The following is a 20,673-nucleotide window of genomic DNA, read 5'->3' on the forward strand; positions in this document are numbered from 1 at the left end:
CTTCCACTTTTAATCAGATGAGAAGGAGAGTTTGTTTCAAAACAGGAAGATGAATGAAGAATTTTAAGGGTTTTAGACCCTTTAGAAACTCCAAGTAGTCTCTGGAGCCACTGGCCCCTCCCCGGCAATCTATGTGTGATCTATCCAGGTACTTCTATGGCCCTCATCATCATAGTTTCTGGTTTTGTTTGTCTTACTTACAAGAGGTACTCAATGATCTCTTTAGTCCCTGCCCCCAAAAGGCAAGCTTCGATACTGGCTTTGTTTCTTATGGGTCTGAGAATGAGTGCATTCTTACAGGGAAGTTTGGGCAAAGAAGAGAGTTTTACACAAAGCACCCATCTGCTGAAAGATGCCAAAGAACCTCATCAATATCATTCTAGAGCTTTGCAATTAAACTGACATCAGGATAGTGTCAGTGAGTCACCAACAGGTTCCCATAGCAACTTGGAATGTTAAAATTAGTTCAAAGAATCGTCTCACTCCATTATTTAACAAAAAAAAAAATGAAAAAGCATTTAAGAGACAAAAACATCTGAGGACCCAACTACCTAGAAGCCAGCCAGCACACCCCCAAAGCAGCTTTAAACAAAGGAGACTGGCCAGGACACAGAGGGATGAGCTATCCATGTTGGTCTCCACAGGACTCTGACAACAAGTTTACAGAGCCACAAGAAAGGAGGAGGGAATGGAAGCCCCACTCCTAATGAAATGAAGGAAGGCCCAGAGTTAGGATGAAGCACTTACGAGTTTATTAAAGAAACTATACAAAAAGGCACAATGGCAGCATGGGACAAGGGCTACTCTGACATCCTGTTAGTCTCCAACACCGTCTGCAAGATCTCATCAATCTGGTCTGACTCATAGTTAACATCCTGCAGTTCAAGGTGAGGGAGAACCAGCGAGAGGAGCTGGCTGACATTCCTACGCAGGTTCTTCAGCTTCTCCATAGTGCTGTGGACAAGAGGAGAAGAGTCAACAGTCAGAAATGCAAATGTTAGTTCCAATACATCCCTTCCCTTAACTTGCTGTCTTCCTTCCTATCACCAGTGCCGTGGGAAGCTGAGGTTCTTTGCTCCATTCTAAAAGCAGTGCAGCATGCAGATGGTAGGATGGGAAGATCTTGGGTCCAACGCACATGATTGGAAATAGGGGAATGTAACTCAGTTCTCAACTCTGTTGTAAGTTTCTCATGTGACACTGTGCAAATGAGTTCACTTCTCTGTAACAGGGGGGCAACAATACTTACCACACAGAGGGATTGTATTTGTAAATCATAGAATCATAGAATATCAGGGTTGGAAGGGACCTCAGGAGGTCATCTAGTCCAACCCCCTGCTCAAAGCAGGACCAATCCCCAATTAAATCATCCCAGCCAGGGCTTTGTCAGGCCTGACCTTAAAAACTTCTAAGGAAGGAGATTCTACCACCTCCCTAGGTAACGCATTCCAGTGTTTCACCACCCTCCTAGTGAAAAAGTTTTTCCTAATATCCAACCTAAATCTCCCCCACTGCGACTTGAGACCATTACTCCTTGTCCTGTCCTCTTCTACCACTGAGAATAGTCTAGAACTATCCTCTCTGGAACCACCTCTCAGGTAGTTGAAAGCAGCTATCAAATCCTCCCTCATTCTTCTCTTCTGCAGACTACACAATCCCAGTTCCCTCAGCCTCTCCTCATAAGTCATGTGTTCCAGACCCCTAATCATTTTTGTTGCCCTTCGCTGGACTCTTTCCAATTTATCCACATCCTTCTTGTAGTGTGGGGCCCAAAACTGGACACAGTACTCCAGATGAATCTAACTTAGGGTTGCATAGCTCAGCATTCGCACTTGTTCCTTATGATTCCATAAGTGTTGTCAGGTCAGAAGCAGGGCTAAAAACACATCCTGAATATGGAAAGTCCCATGCTTGTGGGAAAGACAGTTCAGTACCTACAGAGTATTTCTTTCCCCTTACGCATTCTCTTATCCTTAAGAAAGCCAATATTGTCTGAATGATTCAACAGGAAAACTCCATAAAGTGAACAATGTACTGCAGGAGAGAACCCAGCCCTGACAAAGGAACTCTGCGTGGGGTATCCTTCAAACCTGTAGTTATTTGACTTCACCTGTAAATCTCCTCCGTAGCCGCCCTTCTCCTCACAACTAACAATCCTTAGTAATAACCCACTGTTACTCATGCAGCATCTTCAATTCATGGATACCAAAGTGTTCTCCCAGAAGTCAGTTTCCTACGTGGATGTCCCCCCGCAAGGTAACCCATGTTCTATCCCCCCACCTTGGGACTGACTGATATCTATGGTTTAACCCACAGTTCTCACCTTTTCAAGTCTCCCCTCTCTGGGCTCCTGCAGGAGACATGCGCCTCCCTAAGCACCTCCAGGTGCATCTCTGTCTCCTTGAGCCTCTCCTTCAGCTCGGTCTTTTCCTCTATGGTCCTCTCCAGCTGAGCCTTCAGCTCTTGCAGTTCAGCCTGGCGGTAACCCATGTGTTTCTTGCTCCAGTACAAGCCTTCGGTTTCCTGAGCCCTGAGCGTTGCCAACTCCTGTTGGCTTTTCAAGAAATCTGTCTCCAGGTGGCACTTCTCCTGCTCTAGTTCTTCCACCTGAGTTAAAGAAACAGCAAATGCAGGAGCATGCACAGGAAGTGAGATTGCACATTAAGGGGGAAAAGAAAAATTAAAAAAAAAAAAAAAAAACTTTCCAGGGGCTAAGGAACAGGGTAATGGCTAGTAGGGTAAAGATGAAATCCTAACCCCTACTTGCCTTACGTGAGACACAAGGCAAGGGGATTCTCTCTCCTTGTTAAGTCAGTCTTGATCTTCCCCATCCAATTCCCTACTGCCGCAGAACTTTACCCCTCCTGCCACACCGGAATTCACAGCCAGGTGCTAACATTACCTTGCCCTGGAGCAAATCTCGTTCCGCTGAGACCCTCTTCAGCTCCACCGAGAAATTCTCTGCAATTTGTCTCAGCTCCGCTTGCTCCACCATATCCCTCTGATTTGTGGTCTTTGGTACCTGCAAGTCTCCTCCTCCTTTGTCCCCATCAGGGGGAGGATCGTTGTGGCTCCGGGCCTTCTCAACCTTTGCTTTATCAAGTCTCTCCTCCCACCCAAAAGGGATTAGCTGAATGGGGGCTTCACCATCCGCAGCAGCCTTTGAAATACCAACAACAGCCACGAAGGGCCTCTTGTCCATCTCCTCTACGTTCCCACAGGTATTTACACAGACATTCCTATCTGCTGCCTGGCTTTCTGATATTAAGGCCGGCATTTCCTCTTCCAGTTCCACCTGAACCACTGCAGTCTCCTTTTGCTCTCCTTCTAAGTGACTGAGACTTGCTTGAGTCTCTTTGGTAGGACAGAGACCCCCATTGTGTGAAGCATCCCCAGCTTGGTTGGTGCCACTGAGTGCATCCAGAGGTTCTCTGACTAGGTGGGAGTCTATGCTGTCCTCTACACTCTCATCATCCTTGTCAGACTCGCTGCATTCCTGGTCCTGGTCTGCTTCAGCAGAGCTGTCCCTTTCAAAAGAAGTGCGGGGGCTGGGACTGGTCAGATCTGGGGGGGATGGGTCTATCCGCTCCTGATATCGCTTCCGCTTTTCCAGCGGCTCTTCTTCCATAGATAGCTTGTGCTTGCTGCAAAAGAGAGGACTGGGTCAGCGAGCCTGAACCCACTCTGTACAGCAGCCAAGCAGTGCCACCCCATCCCACTGAGAAAACTAACCTCAGTGTTTAGGGAGTAATGTTGATCTCCAAGAGTAGTCAGAGTCACTTTCCCTCTCCCCCTTCCCCACTAGTCAGGGGTGCTCTTTGGGGCAGGGGGCAAGCTCCACAGAAACATTAAGACGAGGCCAGTGCTGGAGGCAGGAGACCAGTTCTGCGGGCCTATGGTCTGAATACACTCAGCACTAACAAAGCACTTTGAAAATCTAAAGTGCTATACAGAAACTAACTAATAATCCTCACAACCCCCTCCCCAACCCTTGAGAGAAACAGGTAATTAATTGTTATCCTCATTTTACAGATGGGGAACTTGCCACGTCAGTGGCAGAGCTGGGATTAGATCTCTGGAGTTCCTGGCTCCTCACTCCTCCCCAAACTCAATCCAGAAGAACCCACTGCCCCTCTATTCCAGTATAGCAAAGCCTGTGAATCCTGTGTCCCTGAATGGAAACCAGCTGCAGCTTGCAAAATCTCTCATGAAAAATGTTGGGTTGATACATTTAATTAAACACAACACAGGGTATGTTTAAAATATTGGGCTCTCTTAAGTATCAGGAAAATGACCCAGTTAAATAAAGTTTACAATACATTGTCAAGCATATATTGTCCACATTCCCAAGCAAAATCTGCGCCACTCAAACTGTCAGATGGCTGATGGACTTATTCACACAATTAAAAACAAAACTGAACTTCAGCCAGGAAGAAGCCAGCTCATTTGTAAGTGCACAGTGCACCTACACCCATAAAAACCATGCACGGATCTGGAGAAGCTAAGCTCTCAGACTCGCTCATTCCAGACCACTTCTTAAAACAGATCTTCCCCAGCGGGCAGACACCTTCCTCTCAATCTCACACTGTCTCTGCAGTGACTACAGTGCTTGCTTATGTTGGAAAAAAATAATCAGGGAAGCATTAACTAGATGAACATACATTTGCTTTAGCACAAAGTGGCTTCCTGCTTATGTCCCCCTTTATTCATATTTAGGTTGTTTAGTTCTGCTCCCTGATTGTAAGGCTTCAGGTTTATTCAAATCTCCTCTTGTTGCCTCCATCCCACACTGCTTTACATTTCTCCAGGTTGCTTTGCACTTGATTCTTTCCACTAGGAAAGAGCAGGAGTTGGCCATTACCCCGGCCAAATCCCACCTTGGCCAATTCCATTCTACCTTCTTAAACTTCCTGGTTCAACAGTCAGCCAGAATTTAATTTTCACTTCTGTGCCTGGAAAATCCTAAAATCTGCTATGCAGTCTGGCTGATTCAGAATGGCTGCCATCATTTACCCAGAGGTGGCTGTGTTTTAGTGGCAGGTTAAGTGGTTCCTCTCCATGTATGGTCTACTCAGGGATCTGTTATGAGTGGAAGATTTGATCCTCTACAACAAGAGTTTTCCAACTCTTCAACACCATGGAACATTTAAATATGAAGACTTGGTCTACCATTTGCAATGTCAACTACAGCGACTGCTCAGGGGAAAAAGCAGTGTTAGGAAGGTGCTGAATGTATTTTCTGCTTCTTGGCATGAATTAGAAGCTGGAAATAAAAGCACCAGGTGAGCAGCATTACCAAAGAGTTCCACTGACAACCTTTTAAGAATTTGAGAACCTCTGCTCATGCCATTGCATTATTTCTAAAGCATTTTAGATTCACTAATGCTACGTGTCACTACCCTTGTGCACACAGAACAGGCTGCGCCACCTGGGCAGCTCCTCTTCCAAATGGGGCTCTAAAAGGGAAGGTGGACAAACTGTGCCACCAAGTGCACAGAAGGTGTTCTGCAGCACTGAAAAAACTGACCAACGACTTCTCACATAGTAAATACAGACCTGGAGACGACGCTAGGGCAAGCGACAGGAGAGGAGAAAACGAACCTAAAACCCCAGTGAGGTTCCAATTTAACTAAGAAGCTTCTCTTAACCAAAGCACCTGCCCCACCTGCTCAAGGCCAAAAATCAACGGGGTTTTCAGCGAGAGCTCTTAAGGGCTGACTTCACAGATTTTGCTGAATTTCCTGTCTCCATCTGATGACAGGAAGTCACATTGCCCATTATCCAGACTGACCCTAGGGGCTGTGGGAGAATCAGGATTGCACCAGTTAGGGTTGCCAACTTTCCACTTGCACAAAACCGAACACCCTTGCCCAGTTCCCGTCACTCCTCCGAGGCCACGCCCCCTGCTCTGCCCCTTCTCCGAGGCCACGCCCCCTGCTCTGCCCCTTCTCCGAGGCCACGCCCCCTGCTCATTCCATTCCCCCTCCCTCTGTCACTCGCTCTCATCACTCTCACTCACTCATTTTCACCAGGCTGACTCAGGGGGTTGGGGTGCGGGAGGGGGTGAGGGCTCTGGATGGAGGTGGGAGCTCCAGGGTGTGGCCAGAAATGAGGAGTTCAGGATGTGGGAGGGGGGCTCTGGGCTAGGGCAGTGGGTTGGGATGTGAGTGGGAGTGAGGGCTCTGGGGTGGGGCCAGGGGGTGCAGGAGTGGGCTCCAGGCTGGGGCTGAGGGGTTCGGAGAGTTGGAGGGGGGATCAGGGCTAGGGCCCGGGGTTGGGATCGGGAGGTGGTCAGGCTCCAGGCGGCACTTACCTCAAGCAGCTCCTAGAAGCAGCGGCATGTCCCCACTCTGGCTCCTATGCGGAGGGGTGGCCAGGTGGCTCCGCACACTGACCTGTCCGCAGGCGCTGCCCCATCAGCTCCCTTTGGCCACAGTTCGCCGCCAATGGGAGCTGCAGAGCTAGTGCTTGGGGCGGAGGCACAGTGCGGAGCCCCCTGTCTGCCCCTACACGTAGGAGCAGAGGGGAGGACATGCCGCTGCTGCCGGAAGCCACAAGGAGCCTGCCTTAGCTCCACTGTGCTGCAAACCAGACTTAACTGCCCAGGGTCCCTTTTTGACTGGGCATTCCGGTCGAAAACCAGACACCTGGCAACCCTAGAACCAGTGCAAAGATCTGCTGAGATGAATTTAGGTTGAGACTCTACATATGTAGAGCTGTGAAGGTGGTGGCACCAATGAGATAGAAAAAGGACACTGCTCAAAGTGAAAGGAGGAAAAGATTAAAAAATTAGGACATAATAAGGATTTCTGTTCCTTCCTCTATGCCCACCCTGCTCCCACTTTCCTTGTCCTAGGTTAAGGTGAAAAATCAAATTTGTGTCACAAACTGCAAGAGACTCACCTCAAAGAGAAAGACAAAAGGAAAAACAACTCTGCAAACGTGATCCTGATTAGTTAGTAATATTCCAAACTTCGTTCTTTCAGCATTTAAGGGAGGGCATCATGGGTACCAATGTCAAGGACTGGAGAAGCCCAGTCATGCATGCCCTAGGTACTTGTTAGAAAATTAAGTGAACCACACCATCCCTTCCCCCAGTGTACCGTGATTCACTGAGTGCTGCTATAATCTCAGCACTGAAGGTTCAGACGAGGATACACAGACACTAGCTGTAGCCATAATTAAACCAGATCGCCTTGCAATCCATTTAGCAAAGCTCTCCGTGTTCCCATTTCAAGGCCAGCAAAACACCAAGAAGAAAGCTGAATTGTGTTCAGAGAATCTGAAGTTAAAAAAAGAAAATGTAAGAGGAATGAGGACAGATCTTCTGGCTCCAGCCAACACCTGCTTTAATCAGATTCTCAGATAATCCTCTCTCACTCCCTGCCTCATGTCCCTACACTCCAAGAGCAAGCATACCCCTCCCCCCACACAGAATCTCACTCACAGGGTGGGTGTCCCACAACAGGAAGAGGGTTGTTATTGATAAGGAGGCACTTGTTTGCACCATCGCACCTACCTTGCTGTCTGTGGTATATTTTGCTCCAAAGGCCCAGTGGTCAGATAGACAGCACTGATCTTGTCAAGAGCAGGGGGAGGAGTGAGAGAGCCAGCAATCCCAACAGGCCCCTCTTCTGTGGGCTCTCGCTTTGCCACACTTGTTACACTGTTATTGTGAGCAGGACAGGGCTCTGGAGTAGTGGATAATACCTGGCAAGGAAGGGAGCATTGAAACAATAAAACGAATAGCCCCTCTCACATGCCAGCTGCAGCTTTGGAAAAAAGTTACTTAACCAAACTGAGCAGATCCACCAACTGGGAATTAAAAGAAATTTTTCCTAGTGGGTACCATCACTGGGGCTCTGCCAGCTAAGACCAACACCCACTCTCCTCCCCCACACCATCTCAATCACCTAATGGTCATGAACTGCACCCACAACACCATCAGACAAGTCTCTACAAGTCCAGGACTGACCCATTCCCCTAGTGGCTACCACTTCAGGGGACTCTGCCAGCTGGATGTTGAACTGGTCCCCCTTGCAATAACCACCTCAGCAGACTTTACCAGCTGAGGACCGAACCAAATTACTGCACAGTCACTGTCCCAAAGGGGAATTCCTCTCTCCTCCACATCCCCAGTCACTACCACAAGTGGCACGGTTAGTGTTTAGGGCTATAAGAGTTCATCTCCTTCCCAATTCAGGCAATGGTGCTTTAGCTTCTCCATGCCAGGATGCGAGGGGTTTCCTGGTGCTTCTGTGAGAATGTCCATGCACAGAGGGATGCATGCAAGAGACAAACTGACTTTCTTTCTACACATACAAGGGCATGCACCTGGGGAAATTGTGGGATGACCATGTCATGAAAGAAACATGAATGACTAAGGGAAGAGAGGAGAAATTGATGCCACTACTGTGGGAAGAGACGACAAACATGAGTGAGGACAGAGTAACACCTCAGAGAGCCTCCTAGTCTCAAACCAGATCAAATGCTCTGCAACAGTGATCAAAGCCTCATCTACTTACGTGCTTCACGGTATGCATGGCTTATTGGGAGGTGGCTTATGGAGAGGAGAGAAGGTGGGAGTGAGAAGTCCTCCTGTCCTCACCAGGTTTGTCCTTCCCAATGGATCAGGGAAAGACTAGTCTAGCATGCGACATGAGGGTATCTTTGGGAAGAGGGCATGCAACAAGACTAGGCTGGGGTTGGAATGGGAGCGGGAAGATGTTTTAATACCACGATGATTGTTGGGAGGGAATTGTCCCTAAAGGACGGCCAACCTGATCGCACGCTGCAGTGTCCAGAGCTGCCCGGAGAACCCATCCTGGGCAGCCGTGTCCGAAAGACAGTGCTCCTGAAAATTCAAAACATCAGTCTTTATATAACCAGATAACCTGAAAGTGGGAAAGGGCCTGAAAGAACCAGCCCTGCGACCGCAGGACAGGAAGAGGGACCTCACTGACCCCTCTTCTGTGTTGAAAGGGGGCAAGATCAAGCCCCTTGATTAAGACAGGGCTTGGGAGAAAGAATGGCATGTGAGCTGGAGCTCCTAAGCACTGTCACACTGTTAATAAGTATGGTGTTAATATTGCTCTGGTGTTTTCATGTCCAAGCTGTGCATACACAGGGTTTTCTTGTTCCAGCCAATACACTGTGATCCTCGTGTCAGCGCCTCTCTCAGCAGAAGACAGAAATAAGAAAGACCGGGGCAGGGCAGAGACTTTGCCATCCTCAACAGCAAAGAGCAGGGTTCCCCACTCTCCAGACCGTCGCAAAGCCTTCTCCAGTCATCTCCTTCCTCTCACCTGGTGTTCCAGGTTCTCCAAAGATGACGACGACCTCCTCCTCTTTCTATCTGCGGTCTGTTCTCTAAGTGATGGGAAGGAAGAAGGCATTCAGTTTCCGCTCTCTGTAAGGCTCAATCGGGATCTGAAGTTTATCTCTACTAGGAGAAACAGTTGGGAGGTGGCACGTGCAAGACTTAGGACTTTAAGATACCTCAGCATGAGTAGAGTTTACTACTACAGTGCAAGAACATTGTCATGGCATCACCTCTGTGACTCCAGTGAGCAGGCAGTTTGGATTAACTAGAGAAGTCTGGTTTCAGAGATACAGATCCTAGAAAGTGGGTGAGAGAAACCAAGGGGACATCATTGATGTTCACTCAGGAACCACTGACATGTGCGCCTCCTATGAGAAAACTGGGACATGTCACCTGCACCTTGAGCTGCTATGCAGAGAGGTACTGCTGTTTCCTTCTCCCCCTCCCTGGTTGGGTTGAGTGGACAGAAGCAGCAGCAGGACTGGGGAGGGAAAACAAAATTGGTTTGCCGACTCCCTTGCTGTTGCTAGCCCATCTGCAGGATGGAGTCAGCAAATACTTAACTGTTTCCTGGATTTTCGGTCATAGCTGGGGCTCATCTCCTCATCACTGGGCTCCTGCTCCTCAGGTGCTGAGCAGCTTCTGCAATGAGATCAGTCCATCATGCTTGAGCATGAGAGAGTACAGTTTGATTGTCGCCTACGAATTCCCCAAGTCTTTAGGATCTTTGTATACGTCTCCAGCTGCTCTCTCAGACTCTTCAGTACTTTATCTTTCCTTATAACCTTTGCATCTATTTCACACAAAGAGAGCTGTGGGAGCAGCCTGGAAACAACAAAATTTAAAATATTTAGAGGAAAACAAGCAACTTACCTCCTAAAATTACACAGGTGAGGAGGCAGAAAGTGAAGCTTTTAAGATCTGAGTTTACGGCATCAAGTATTGTTGCATGTGTGTCATTTCCTCTCAAATTATGAGTTACTATAGAGAACAGTGTGGCAATCCCTGTCTCCCATACTGGCCAATACCAAATGCCTCAGGGGAAAGCATAAGACCCCCATAATGAACAATTAGACTGTAATATGCTTATAGGGAAAAGTAACTCCTGATCCCAGACAGTTAGTGGTTGCTTATAACCTGAAGCAGGAGGGTTTACATCCCTTATATACTAGTTAAAAAAAAAATGCAACTGTGGATATGAATTGTATAAAAATATCTAATTCTACTAAATTCCTTACCTCCATTTTACCTTGTGGCAATGAATTCCCCAGAGTAATTATGTGCCACGTAAACACTGAGTTCCTTTGTCATTTTTAAATTTGACTGAATATTCCCTAGTCCTTATACTATGAGAAAGGGCAAAGAGGGGTTCCCGACTGACCACCTTTACACCATTCATTATTGTGTATACATCCAGTACATCCTACCACTAAACGAGTCGATCCTAATCCTTTTGATTTCTCCTCCTATGGAAGTCTTTCCATGGCTCTAATAATTTTCATTGACCTTCTTTTTTGTGAGACAGGGTGACCATGAGTAGGCACAGAATTCCAGGTTTGGGTTTACCAGTGATTTATATAAAACTGTAAAAATAGTCTCAGTAATATTCTCTATCCCTTTTTAAAGTACCTCCTAGTAACACCTTGATGGGTTTTGTTTTGGTGTTTTTTTTAAAACCACAACTATGGCACATGGAGCAGATGTTTTCACTCAACTGTTCATAATATCATAGGTCTTTCGCCTGAAAGGTTACAGTTAATTTAGAAACCATCTGTACGTATGAGTAACCTTAATTGTTCCTTTTAACCTGAATTGCTTTGCACTTGTTTATCTTGCCCCCTGACTACTCAGTTTAAGTAGATTCAGCTGAAGTTGCTGACAATCCACTCATCTTGACTGAAAATTGTGTCATCTGTAATCCGACACCTCCTTTTCCAGATCACTAATTAATATATTAAACAGCCACTATTCTAGTCCAGAATATTGAGGAAACCTATTAACCTCCTCCCATGTGAGGACCTGTATTTCAAGGGGGATTTTTGTTCCATACCTATGTTTTCTGAGTGGCAATCATAAGGGCTGGCCAAGTACGCTTCTGTATTTCAAGGTCTATGCAGATGCACATGTACATGGGAAAGGAAGCAGGGGACAGCAAAAATTGGGACAGTGAGCATTTGTATTAAGAGTGGGAGGCAGCAGGGAGAAAGTTCAGACAAGGACTGAGATAGGTGAGCTCCTTACTTGTATTTGGGGTGGGGATGGAGATGACAGAACCACTTCTCAGGTAATGATGCAGGATCAACCTTGTCAGGGAGCTTCCTCCATTTCAGACACTCCTCACACTGCACCCAAGTCTGGTCTGGTCTCCCTCTGGAAAGAGAGATACATGGACTAAATGTCTAGGATACAAAGCAAAGAACTACCCCTGCCCTATATTTCATCCCTCGAGTACTGAGAACATTGCGTCCAGAGCTGCAACTGCGTGACTGGCTAGCCTGGTCTACAATTTCTGGCAGCACGTGTCCCTGTTTAGTTTTGTTTTTAATAACTGTCCATTCTCAGACGTTCTGATCCACTCTACAGGTAGTGCCTGTATAATATGAGCAGCCCCAAGTGAAGCTCCTTCCCCATCGCCAGCAACAGATTCCCTGTAGACATAAAGTGCTTGGCCTTGCAGAGGACAGATAGCCATCAGCACCTCACCCATTCCCCATCACCTCAACCCCACACCTCGCCATGCTCTGCCAGCTGCACATAGCTCCCTCAGAATAGATTGCTCACCTCACTATTGTGCTGTTCACATCAGAGCTATGAAAATGAAGGCTCGATCGTATTAGCACCTAACCTGGACAGGTAGCTCAGCCAAGGCACTGCACATCCCAGCCTGGACCACCACATTATCCTAGTCACAGTGCCCTCCATATGCCTGCCAATGCCCCTCCATTCTCACCTGGAACACCCTATCCTTACATGTCCTGGTCACAACATTAGCCAGTGGACTAGGCTGAGATCACTAAAAACTTATTACACTAGCAGCCTTTGCAGCTAGATCTCCCAATGTGAAGGGATACTAATCAACCCGCCATACTTTCTGTCCTTCCTCAACTCCCCACCTTCTCTGCAGATGAAAGGCCCAGTGCTTTTAATGCTGCACTAAAATTAGACCATCATCATGTTCAAACTCACGCTATCATGTTGGCGGTACTGGAACTACCCAAGTTCATCTGTGCCATCTTCGCCTTCCAGTAAGTGTTGAGTTTCTGTCCCAGGGCAGTAATTGTCCGTCTAGAGGGAAGGGGAGACAGCAGTGAAAATCAGGCAAATTCCACTGAAAGTCACAACAGATAGCACAAGTAACACAACCCAGGTGGAGAAGCAAACCTTCTTTACTGCCTGTCTCTGCCTTTCACTTCAGTAACCACAGGTGCTCAGATATGACAGTGGTGGGGATGGAGAAGGTACTCAGACATGCCATTGCAGGAACAACTTGGGTTTTGGAACATTCTTCTAGATTTGTACCAAGAATAACCCTGATGTATCACCCATCCCACAGCTTCAGAAGTCTGCCAATACCACCCTATGTTACCTGTACACAGGGTTCCTGATACTCATGATCTCTGGGGTCTCACTCTCTGCCGCCCAAAATGGTCTTAGAGCCTCTCATTAGAGCCGGATTGCCTTTTTGTTCAGAGCCAGGGTCATTTCCTTTCCAAACCAGAGTTACGAGCACCCCAGTTTTCACAGAGTTTAAAACCAGAAGGGACCATTAAGATCATGTAGTCTGACCTCCTGTACAACACAGGCTAGAGAACCTCATCCTATAATTTCTGCACCCTTTAGGGCTCAAGGTCAGGCTGTGCACAGAAACTAAGGTCTCATCTTTGGCCCCAAAATTCGGCTACAGCATAAACACATAATTTTTACCAAGGAAGACTGAGGCCTCACAGGCTAAGACCAAACCCAAGCAACTAACTAGTCCTGGCTAGCCTTGCCTGAAACCTTTGGGCAATTCCCCCACACCCTCCAAAGAGAAGCCATCAGGCCCTCTAACATTTCCAGGTAGCCTAATGAAATGTCTCATCCAGCTACTGGCTGCTATATACGATTCAAGTAATCACTGGGATTAAGGCCAGCATCCATTAACTTAAAACAAATTAGATACGAGCCCAAGCATGGGTATTGTGCACAGGTAGAGAGGGTGGAGCAGACATAGGGTTTTCTTCTCCCAAGGAAAACTGCATTTTTACCCTTTGCATTTGGATGAGGCTGGTATATCAGAATAAGGCCTTTAATTGCTTTTTGGGATAGTCTCGCCATCTCCTACACATCCTAACAGAAAATGTCTCATCACACTGACCAGAGGATACCTTAGAATGTAGAGATACCTGACACAGTTATGAAAAAGAGAAAATTCAAATTCTAGATAGCCGCGTTCACACTGGAACACAAAGCACAAGCCTCACCCCCAAATTACTGTCTCTCTTGCTCTACAGGCCAGCTTGCTATAGGGACCAAGATTTGGGGATGCCTCGTCTCCCTTAACTTTAGGCATCCCCTGCATTCAAGGATTAATTGCATCCATAATATACCCTTTCCACTGATAAAACAGGCTTCCTGGTGTCAGACTCACACCAAAAGCCCCCATCAAGCAGCAGCATGAAACCTATGCACCTCAGAAGGATGTAAGTTCTGGTCAAATCAACAATCTAGCAGCTTGGTTATTGGTGGGGGAGGAGGTCATGAAGATGACAGACTAGAGAGACGTTCACAAACATCTCACCTCTCACTTCCTGCTGAGACAAGGGGGCCCCTAACCTCAGCACAGCAGCCCAGAGCTCTGGTAGCTATTTGCACTAACTTAAGAGCAGCTGGCTATCTGCAAAGCAAAGACAAACGGCAGGGTCTGCTCTGACCCCCTCCCTTCACTCCCCCACTGCCCGTTCTAAATTCGATGCTTACATTCATTTGTAAATGTTCATCTCTATAGTGCAGCATTTCCCCAAAGTTAGGGGTATGTCCAAATGAGTAGCTGGGGGGAGGGGAGGTATGGAACAGTGTCAATGTCAGTTTCTCTCATGCTGCCCTGCTAACATGACAGGGTTCAAGGTGGGGACATGACTGGTTTAATTTTCCAGCTGTGGGGTTCAGTTTCTGAAAGCCTGGGAAACACTGCTTTAGTGAATGAAAACACACTGTTCTATTTCAGATAAATCTCAGGGGCATGGTTTAGGGTTCATGGGTGGAGACATGCATGAAAACCAGCACTAGATGAACATGGAGACTACTCCCTCTCTCAACCCAGGACAGCAAGGTCTCTCCAGACTGCTCAGAAACATGGTCAGATATTTTCTGGTAAGGGCATCAGAAGGAAGATAGGCCAACATGGAGCTACTTCATACGTAAAGCCCATGCATAACAGTAGCCCCAGCTGCAGCCCTCCCTTACCGGTATTCCTTGCTTTCTTCAAAGTCCTGTTTGTTGTGTGCTGGTTTCAAGAAGTTACATTGGATCACCCCAATCACGCCCATGCCATCCCCCTACACCAATGGTCAAAAAAGAAGGAAGAGAACCAAACATTTCAGCCATACTGATTACAACAGAAAAGGAGGTAGCACCTTCAGGAGAACAATTCCTATTCCCCTGGAATCCCAGCAACAAGATTCAAGTTACCATACATCCCCTCCCTGATGCAGGAGTTGATGGTAACACCTCTGAATGTGCCATGTACAGCAACAACATGTATCAGATATGAACACTTGGCAATCTCCAAGGGCCTGATCTCAGTCCCCAGCTGGCAGATCCCCTTGAGACAGTGCAGACAAGGAAAGGCGTAAGCACAAATCCATAAGGCATAAACCTCGAATATCATCTAGCTTCCTTACTCTGAAAGCCACCAATTTATCTGTATCTAAGATGACCCCTAGAAGCAAAGCAATGACAGCCAGCTTGCTGGTATAGCTATGCTGCTCCACCACTGCACATGCAATTCTGTAATGAGTACACCACTCAGAGAAGAGGGTAGTCTGGCTGAGCAAAAAGGATGGCTTTCACAACTTGAGTTCCCCATCAGCATCTGCTCCTTATAGCAGCTATAAATAATCTCAGGGGACGCACTTGGATCTCAGCTTCTAGACAAGTGTACAATATGGATATAGGTTTAGTAAACGGCTCACGGAGACTGACAGCCCAGTTACCAGGTTCAAGAACTCCTGCGCTAAGCTGGTGAGATCCTGGAGGACCATGGGACCTGAGAGTAAGGATCTAATGGACAGGGCCTATCTCTGATGAAGCCATGTTCCTCTCTCCTCCCCCATTCCTGAGAGCAGAGGGGAAGCACTGATCACTCACCTTCATTTGGCAGCCCACCTTCTCGTAGGACTTGATGAGTCGGTTGTTGTGATACATCATGATCCCGAAGTGACTATTGTTCTTGCAATTAAACCCAAAGGTGATCTTCACCCTCTTGTTCTGAGATAAAGCTCGTCAAAGGAGAAAAACAGCAAGCTCCAAGGAGGAAGAAAGAAGTGAATGCTGTTTTGGGGGAAGGCCGTTATGTGTGTGGTTGGGGGCGCAGGGAAAGGGGCCGCTGATGGAGAACAGCAGAAGGTCAAATGTCTCCAAAAAGAGGTAAAGCCCACAAGTTTTCAATGTCTCAGCCTCATGATGTAGGTTGTGTCATGCAAACGTTGTGCTGTTTAGACTAGAGTAACACCTTTGCTTCTTTAGCAGGAGGGCAGAGCTGAGCATTGGCCTTTGTAGAGTGAGGAAGGCCTGGCATACACAGCCAAAAATGGTGGATAAGCATAACTGCAGCCCATCTGAGTTCCAACAGTTAAACACAGCCAGTCTGGACAGAACAAGACTGTTACAGATAGGTTAAAATAACATGGTTTACCCAAGGTCTCTAAAAAGGCTACAATATTAATTTTAAGCTGGTTATAAAGCAATCAAGTTCTGACCAAAGAATCATCATCAAACTGAGTTATAACCCAGATGGGCCAGAAATGACTAAAAATGTGATTAAATTTGGTTGTTTTGGCTTTGTAAACCAAAGAAACCTCAAGAAATAATGTAATGAAGACATCAAGGCCCACAGAAGTAGAGGAAATTCAGGAGACACCCACTTCACTTGGTTTCAGTTCTGGGCAAGAAATTCTGCTACCAGGTTTAAAAAAATAGAAGCTATTTATAAAGAACAATCTTGTTACGCCAGAAGTATCCTTCTGGTTGGCCTATCCTTGTAAGGGGGTTCCCACATTTACAGAACATATGCAAAGAGGTATATTTTCATTGGGTGTCACCTTATGGGGTTACCTTAAGTGCATTCTAACAATTTTTATTCTTCAGCATCAGGGATATATTACATTTTACTCATGCTGGTTCTGCAGAACTAATACAGTTGTGAGAGAACAAGCCAAAGTCCATTCCTTCTTGTGCATTGTCATCGCTTACTAAACTCCACTTAGGTACACTTATGCTCAAGTGTCACTGAAGGCAGGATCTAAATCTGTAAAATATTTAATAGTGAGTAGGATGCACAAACAAGAAAGGACCCATGCCGAGTCTCTGATCCCTGGCTGAGTATGCAGGGCTGGAAGTTTGCCTTGACTTGGAATCATGGCTCTCTTCTTCAGTCAGTGCGTTCTCAAAACGCACACAAAGCATAAAGAAAAATTGTGTGTTCATATCGCTAACAGGCAAAAAAAATGAATGAAATGAACACAGATCTCAAGCTTTCCATTCAGTCAGAAAAAATAAAGCTAGCAATTGAATGCTGATAAATGGGTTAAAGAAGAGCACGGAGCAAGGTTTCCCTTTTATCATACACAAGTTCTGGTCTTATACACAGAAATCAGGCCTTGGCTTGTACTGAGGGTTCTTCCTATACATTTTTAAAGATGTTTATAGGTTTAAACAGGTTTAAATAGGTTTGTGCCAAAAACATCAGATAAGCCTGGTATTGGAATTCAGTTGCCAGGACTATTGAAGCATGAAGACTCCTTCCACTCATCTGGACCTCACTCACACTTGAAACATGAAAGGGCTTCCATCCAGTAAGTTGACACATCCTTGCCTTCTCCATCCAAGAGTTTTCAAAGCTCCTTCTTGAACTATTCAGGTCAGGATCTAGCCACTATGGGGGGTAAAGGGAGGGCCAGAGAAGAAAAGTCAGTCTCCAAGTTCATTTCAAACCTCGGCTTCTCTACCCTGCTGCCCCAGGCCACCCAATCCAATCCACCCATCTGAGTACAGATGAGGAGTTAATTTCAATTGGGAAACAAGTGATCCTCATTGTGTGCTACCCTGGATGCAAAGAAGTCACCAGGAGGCAGGAAAGGTCAGAGGCAGCTATAAGGATACTGTGGAGGTAGGTCTGTATACATCATATTCAATATTGGCCAAGCTCTTGGAGATCAGCTGAGTCTTCACTTTCTTCTGTCGCAGAACAATCTGCATGCGGGGCTTCAGGTACAAGATACTGCAGTATGCCTGGGAGGAGGGGACAGGGAAAGAAGAGGTATTATGGACACAGACTTCACTGGAGACCTTTAGAGAAAAAAGTGAAGTCATTTGACAACACCATCAGTCCCGTCTAGCCAAGTAGCTGAGTCCTTTCCAGGCAAACACAGCTTGGATTCCACACCTTTCAATTCCATGGGAAATGCTATATTGAGGGGCCCTGGTTTGTCCGACATCAGCACAGACTCTTAGCTTACACTGTTTTCCTAGGACAGACATAGGGCAAGGACCAATCTACTTCTTTGGTGTAACTCCAGCATTCCTAACTCACCCGTAAGGAGTACTCCGTTTCTGGTGCAGAGGACTCTTGAACCTTCTCAAGGCGAGGAGGAACCTTCCTCCCGGCATTTTCTGATTCCTCCATGCTGAAGTCTGATATCCGAATGTCATACTGGTCTGTAACAAAGTCCAATTCAGGCTTCCCATCTTTATTTCTGAAAAACATGATAAACAAAAATCAGAACATCCTATCCAGCCACTCATTCTGTAGCAGCAATAGAACAACTTTATAGCAGTGACGCTATACAGCAGTGGTCCCCAAACTTTTCAAGGTTGCGCCCCCCCCACCCCCAAACCGTGTCTGCACCCCCTTCCCTGCTAGGCAGGGCTGGGACTGGGGCTGCAGCTTCCAGGGAAAGGGGAGAACGCGGACAGGGGTAAAGGAGCCACAGCTGGGGGGCAGGGTAGGCCAGGAACGGAGCCAGGCGCAGGGCTGAGAGCAGAGCCCCTGCCGGGGGGATGAAGCTAGCAGCGGGGCTGGGAGTGGTCAGGGGTTGGTGGCCGGGCCAGAACAGAGCTGGGGGTGGAGCAGGGCTGTGTGGTGCTCCCTCCGCAACGGCCCATGGGGCTGGCCTGGCCCCCCCATGCCCCCTCCCTGAATCACAGAACTGGAAGGGACCTCGAGAGGTCATCTAGTCCAGTCCCTCACAATTCAAGGAAGGACTAAGTATTATCTAGACCATCCCTGACAGGCGTTTGTCCAACCTGCTCTTAAAAATCCCCAATGATGGAGATTCCACAACCTCCCTAGGCAACTTATTCCAGTGCTTAACCATTCTGACAGTTAGGAAGCTTTTCCTAATGTACAATCTAAACTGCCCTTGCTGCAATTTAAGCTCATTGATTCTAGTCCTATCTTCAGAGGTTAAGAACAACAATTTTTCTCCCTCCTCCTTGTAACAACCTTTTATGTACTTGAAAACTGTTATGTCCCTTCTCAGTCTTCTCTTCTCCAGACTAAACAAACCCAATTTTTTTTCAATCTTCCCTCACAGGTCATGTTTTCTAGACCTTTCATCATTTTTGTTGCTCTTCTCTGGACTTTCTCCAATTTGTCCACATCTTTCCTGAAATGTGGTGTCCAGAACTGGACACAATACTCCAGCTGAGGCCTAATCAACGGGGAGTAGAGTGGAAGAGTTACTTCTCTTGTTGTAAGCAAGTTACTTCTCGTGTCTTGCTTACAACACTCCTGCTAATACATCCCAGAATGATGTTTGCTTTTTTTGAAACAGTGTTACACTGTTGATTCATATTTAGCTTGTGATCCACTATGACCCCCAGATCGCTTTCCGCAGTACTCCTTCCTATGCGTCATTTCCCATTTTGTATGTGTGCAACTCATGGTTCCTTCCTAAGTGGAGGACTTTGCATTTGTCCCTATTTAATTTAATCCTATCTACTTCAGACCATTTCTCCAGTTTGTCCAGATCATTTTGAATTTTAATCCTATTTTCCAAAGCACTTGCAACCCCTCCCAGCTTGGTATCGTCCACAAATTTTATAAGCGTACTCTCTACGCCATTTATCTAAATCATTGATGAAGATACTTAACAGAACCGGACCCCAAACCGATCCTTGTGGGACCCCACTTGTTATGCCTTTCCAGCATGACTGTGAACCACTGATTACTCTCTGGGAATGATTTTCCAACCAGTTATGCACCCACCTTATAGTAACTCCATCTAGGTTGTATTTCCCTAGTTAGTTTATGAGAAGGTCATTCGAGACAGTATCAAAAGCCTTATTAAAGTCAAGATATATCACGTCTACCACTTCCCCCCTATCCACAAGACTTGTTACCCTGTCAAAGAAAGCTATCAGGTTGGTTTGACACTATTTGTTCTTGACAAATCCATGTTGACTGGTTTCAGAGTAGCAACCGTGGTAGTCTGTATTCGCAAAAAGAAAAGGAGTACTTGTGGCACCTTAAAGACTAACAAATTTATTTGAGCATAAGCTTTCATGAGCTACAGCTCACTTCATCGGATGCATGTTGACTGTTACTTATCACCTTATTATAGTCTGGATGTTTGCAAATTGATTGCTTAATTATTTGCTCCATTATCTTTCTGGGTACAGAAGTTAAGCAGACTAATCTGTAATTTCCTGGGTTGTCCTTATTTCCCTTTTTACAGATGGGCACTATATTTGCCCTTTTCCAGTCTTCTGGAATGTCTCTCGGCTTCCATGACTTTTCAAAGATAATTGCTAATGGCTCATATCTCCTCAGTCAGCTTCTTGAGTATTCTAGGATGCATTTCATCAGGCCCCTGGTGATCTGAAGACATCTAACTGGTCTAAGTAATTTTTGACTTGTTCTTTCCCTATTTTAGACTCTGATTCTACCTCATTTTCACTGGCATTCACTATGTTAAGACGTCCAATTGCCACCAACCTTCTTGGTGAAAACCGAAACAAAGAATTTATTAAGCACCTCTGCCATTTCCACATTTCGTGTTATTGTCCCCCCCCTCCATTGAGTAATGGGCCTACTTTGCCCTTGGTCTTCCTCTTGCTTCTAATGTATTTGTAGAATGTTTTCTTGTTTC

The 20,673-nt window shown here is 46.4% G+C and overlaps 1 protein-coding gene across 4 annotated transcripts in view; it reads right to left on the reverse strand.

Moving 5' to 3' along the window:
• Positions 1–729: 729 nt before the first annotated feature.
• Positions 730–20,673, reverse strand: part of MORC4 (MORC family CW-type zinc finger 4) — a 33,411-nt gene continuing 13,467 nt past the window's right edge. For 3 of the 4 annotated variants that reach the window (XM_073360745.1, XM_073360743.1, XM_073360746.1), the window contains 12 exons: positions 18,114–18,276; positions 17,684–17,812; positions 15,671–15,790; positions 14,768–14,859; positions 12,509–12,607; positions 11,564–11,692; positions 9,887–9,964; positions 9,306–9,369; positions 7,520–7,710; positions 2,903–3,644; positions 2,324–2,607; positions 730–954 (listed from right to left, as the gene is read on the reverse strand). In XM_073360745.1, coding sequence (XP_073216846.1) covers positions 801–954; positions 2,324–2,607; positions 2,903–3,644; positions 7,520–7,710; positions 9,306–9,369; positions 9,887–9,964; positions 11,564–11,692; positions 12,509–12,607; positions 14,768–14,859; positions 15,671–15,790; positions 17,684–17,812; positions 18,114–18,276 — 2,245 coding nt within the window. In that variant the 3' untranslated portion in view covers positions 730–800. The remainder of the gene's footprint in view (positions 955–2,323; positions 2,608–2,902; positions 3,645–7,519; positions 7,711–9,305; positions 9,370–9,886; positions 9,965–11,563; positions 11,693–12,508; positions 12,608–14,767; positions 14,860–15,670; positions 15,791–17,683; positions 17,813–18,113; positions 18,277–20,673) is intronic. The other variant, XM_073360744.1, reaches the window with a different exon arrangement.

The sequence above is a fragment of the Lepidochelys kempii genome, chromosome 9 (assembly GCF_965140265.1).
Source record: "Lepidochelys kempii isolate rLepKem1 chromosome 9, rLepKem1.hap2, whole genome shotgun sequence".
Lineage (NCBI taxonomy): Eukaryota > Metazoa > Chordata > Testudines > Cheloniidae > Lepidochelys > Lepidochelys kempii.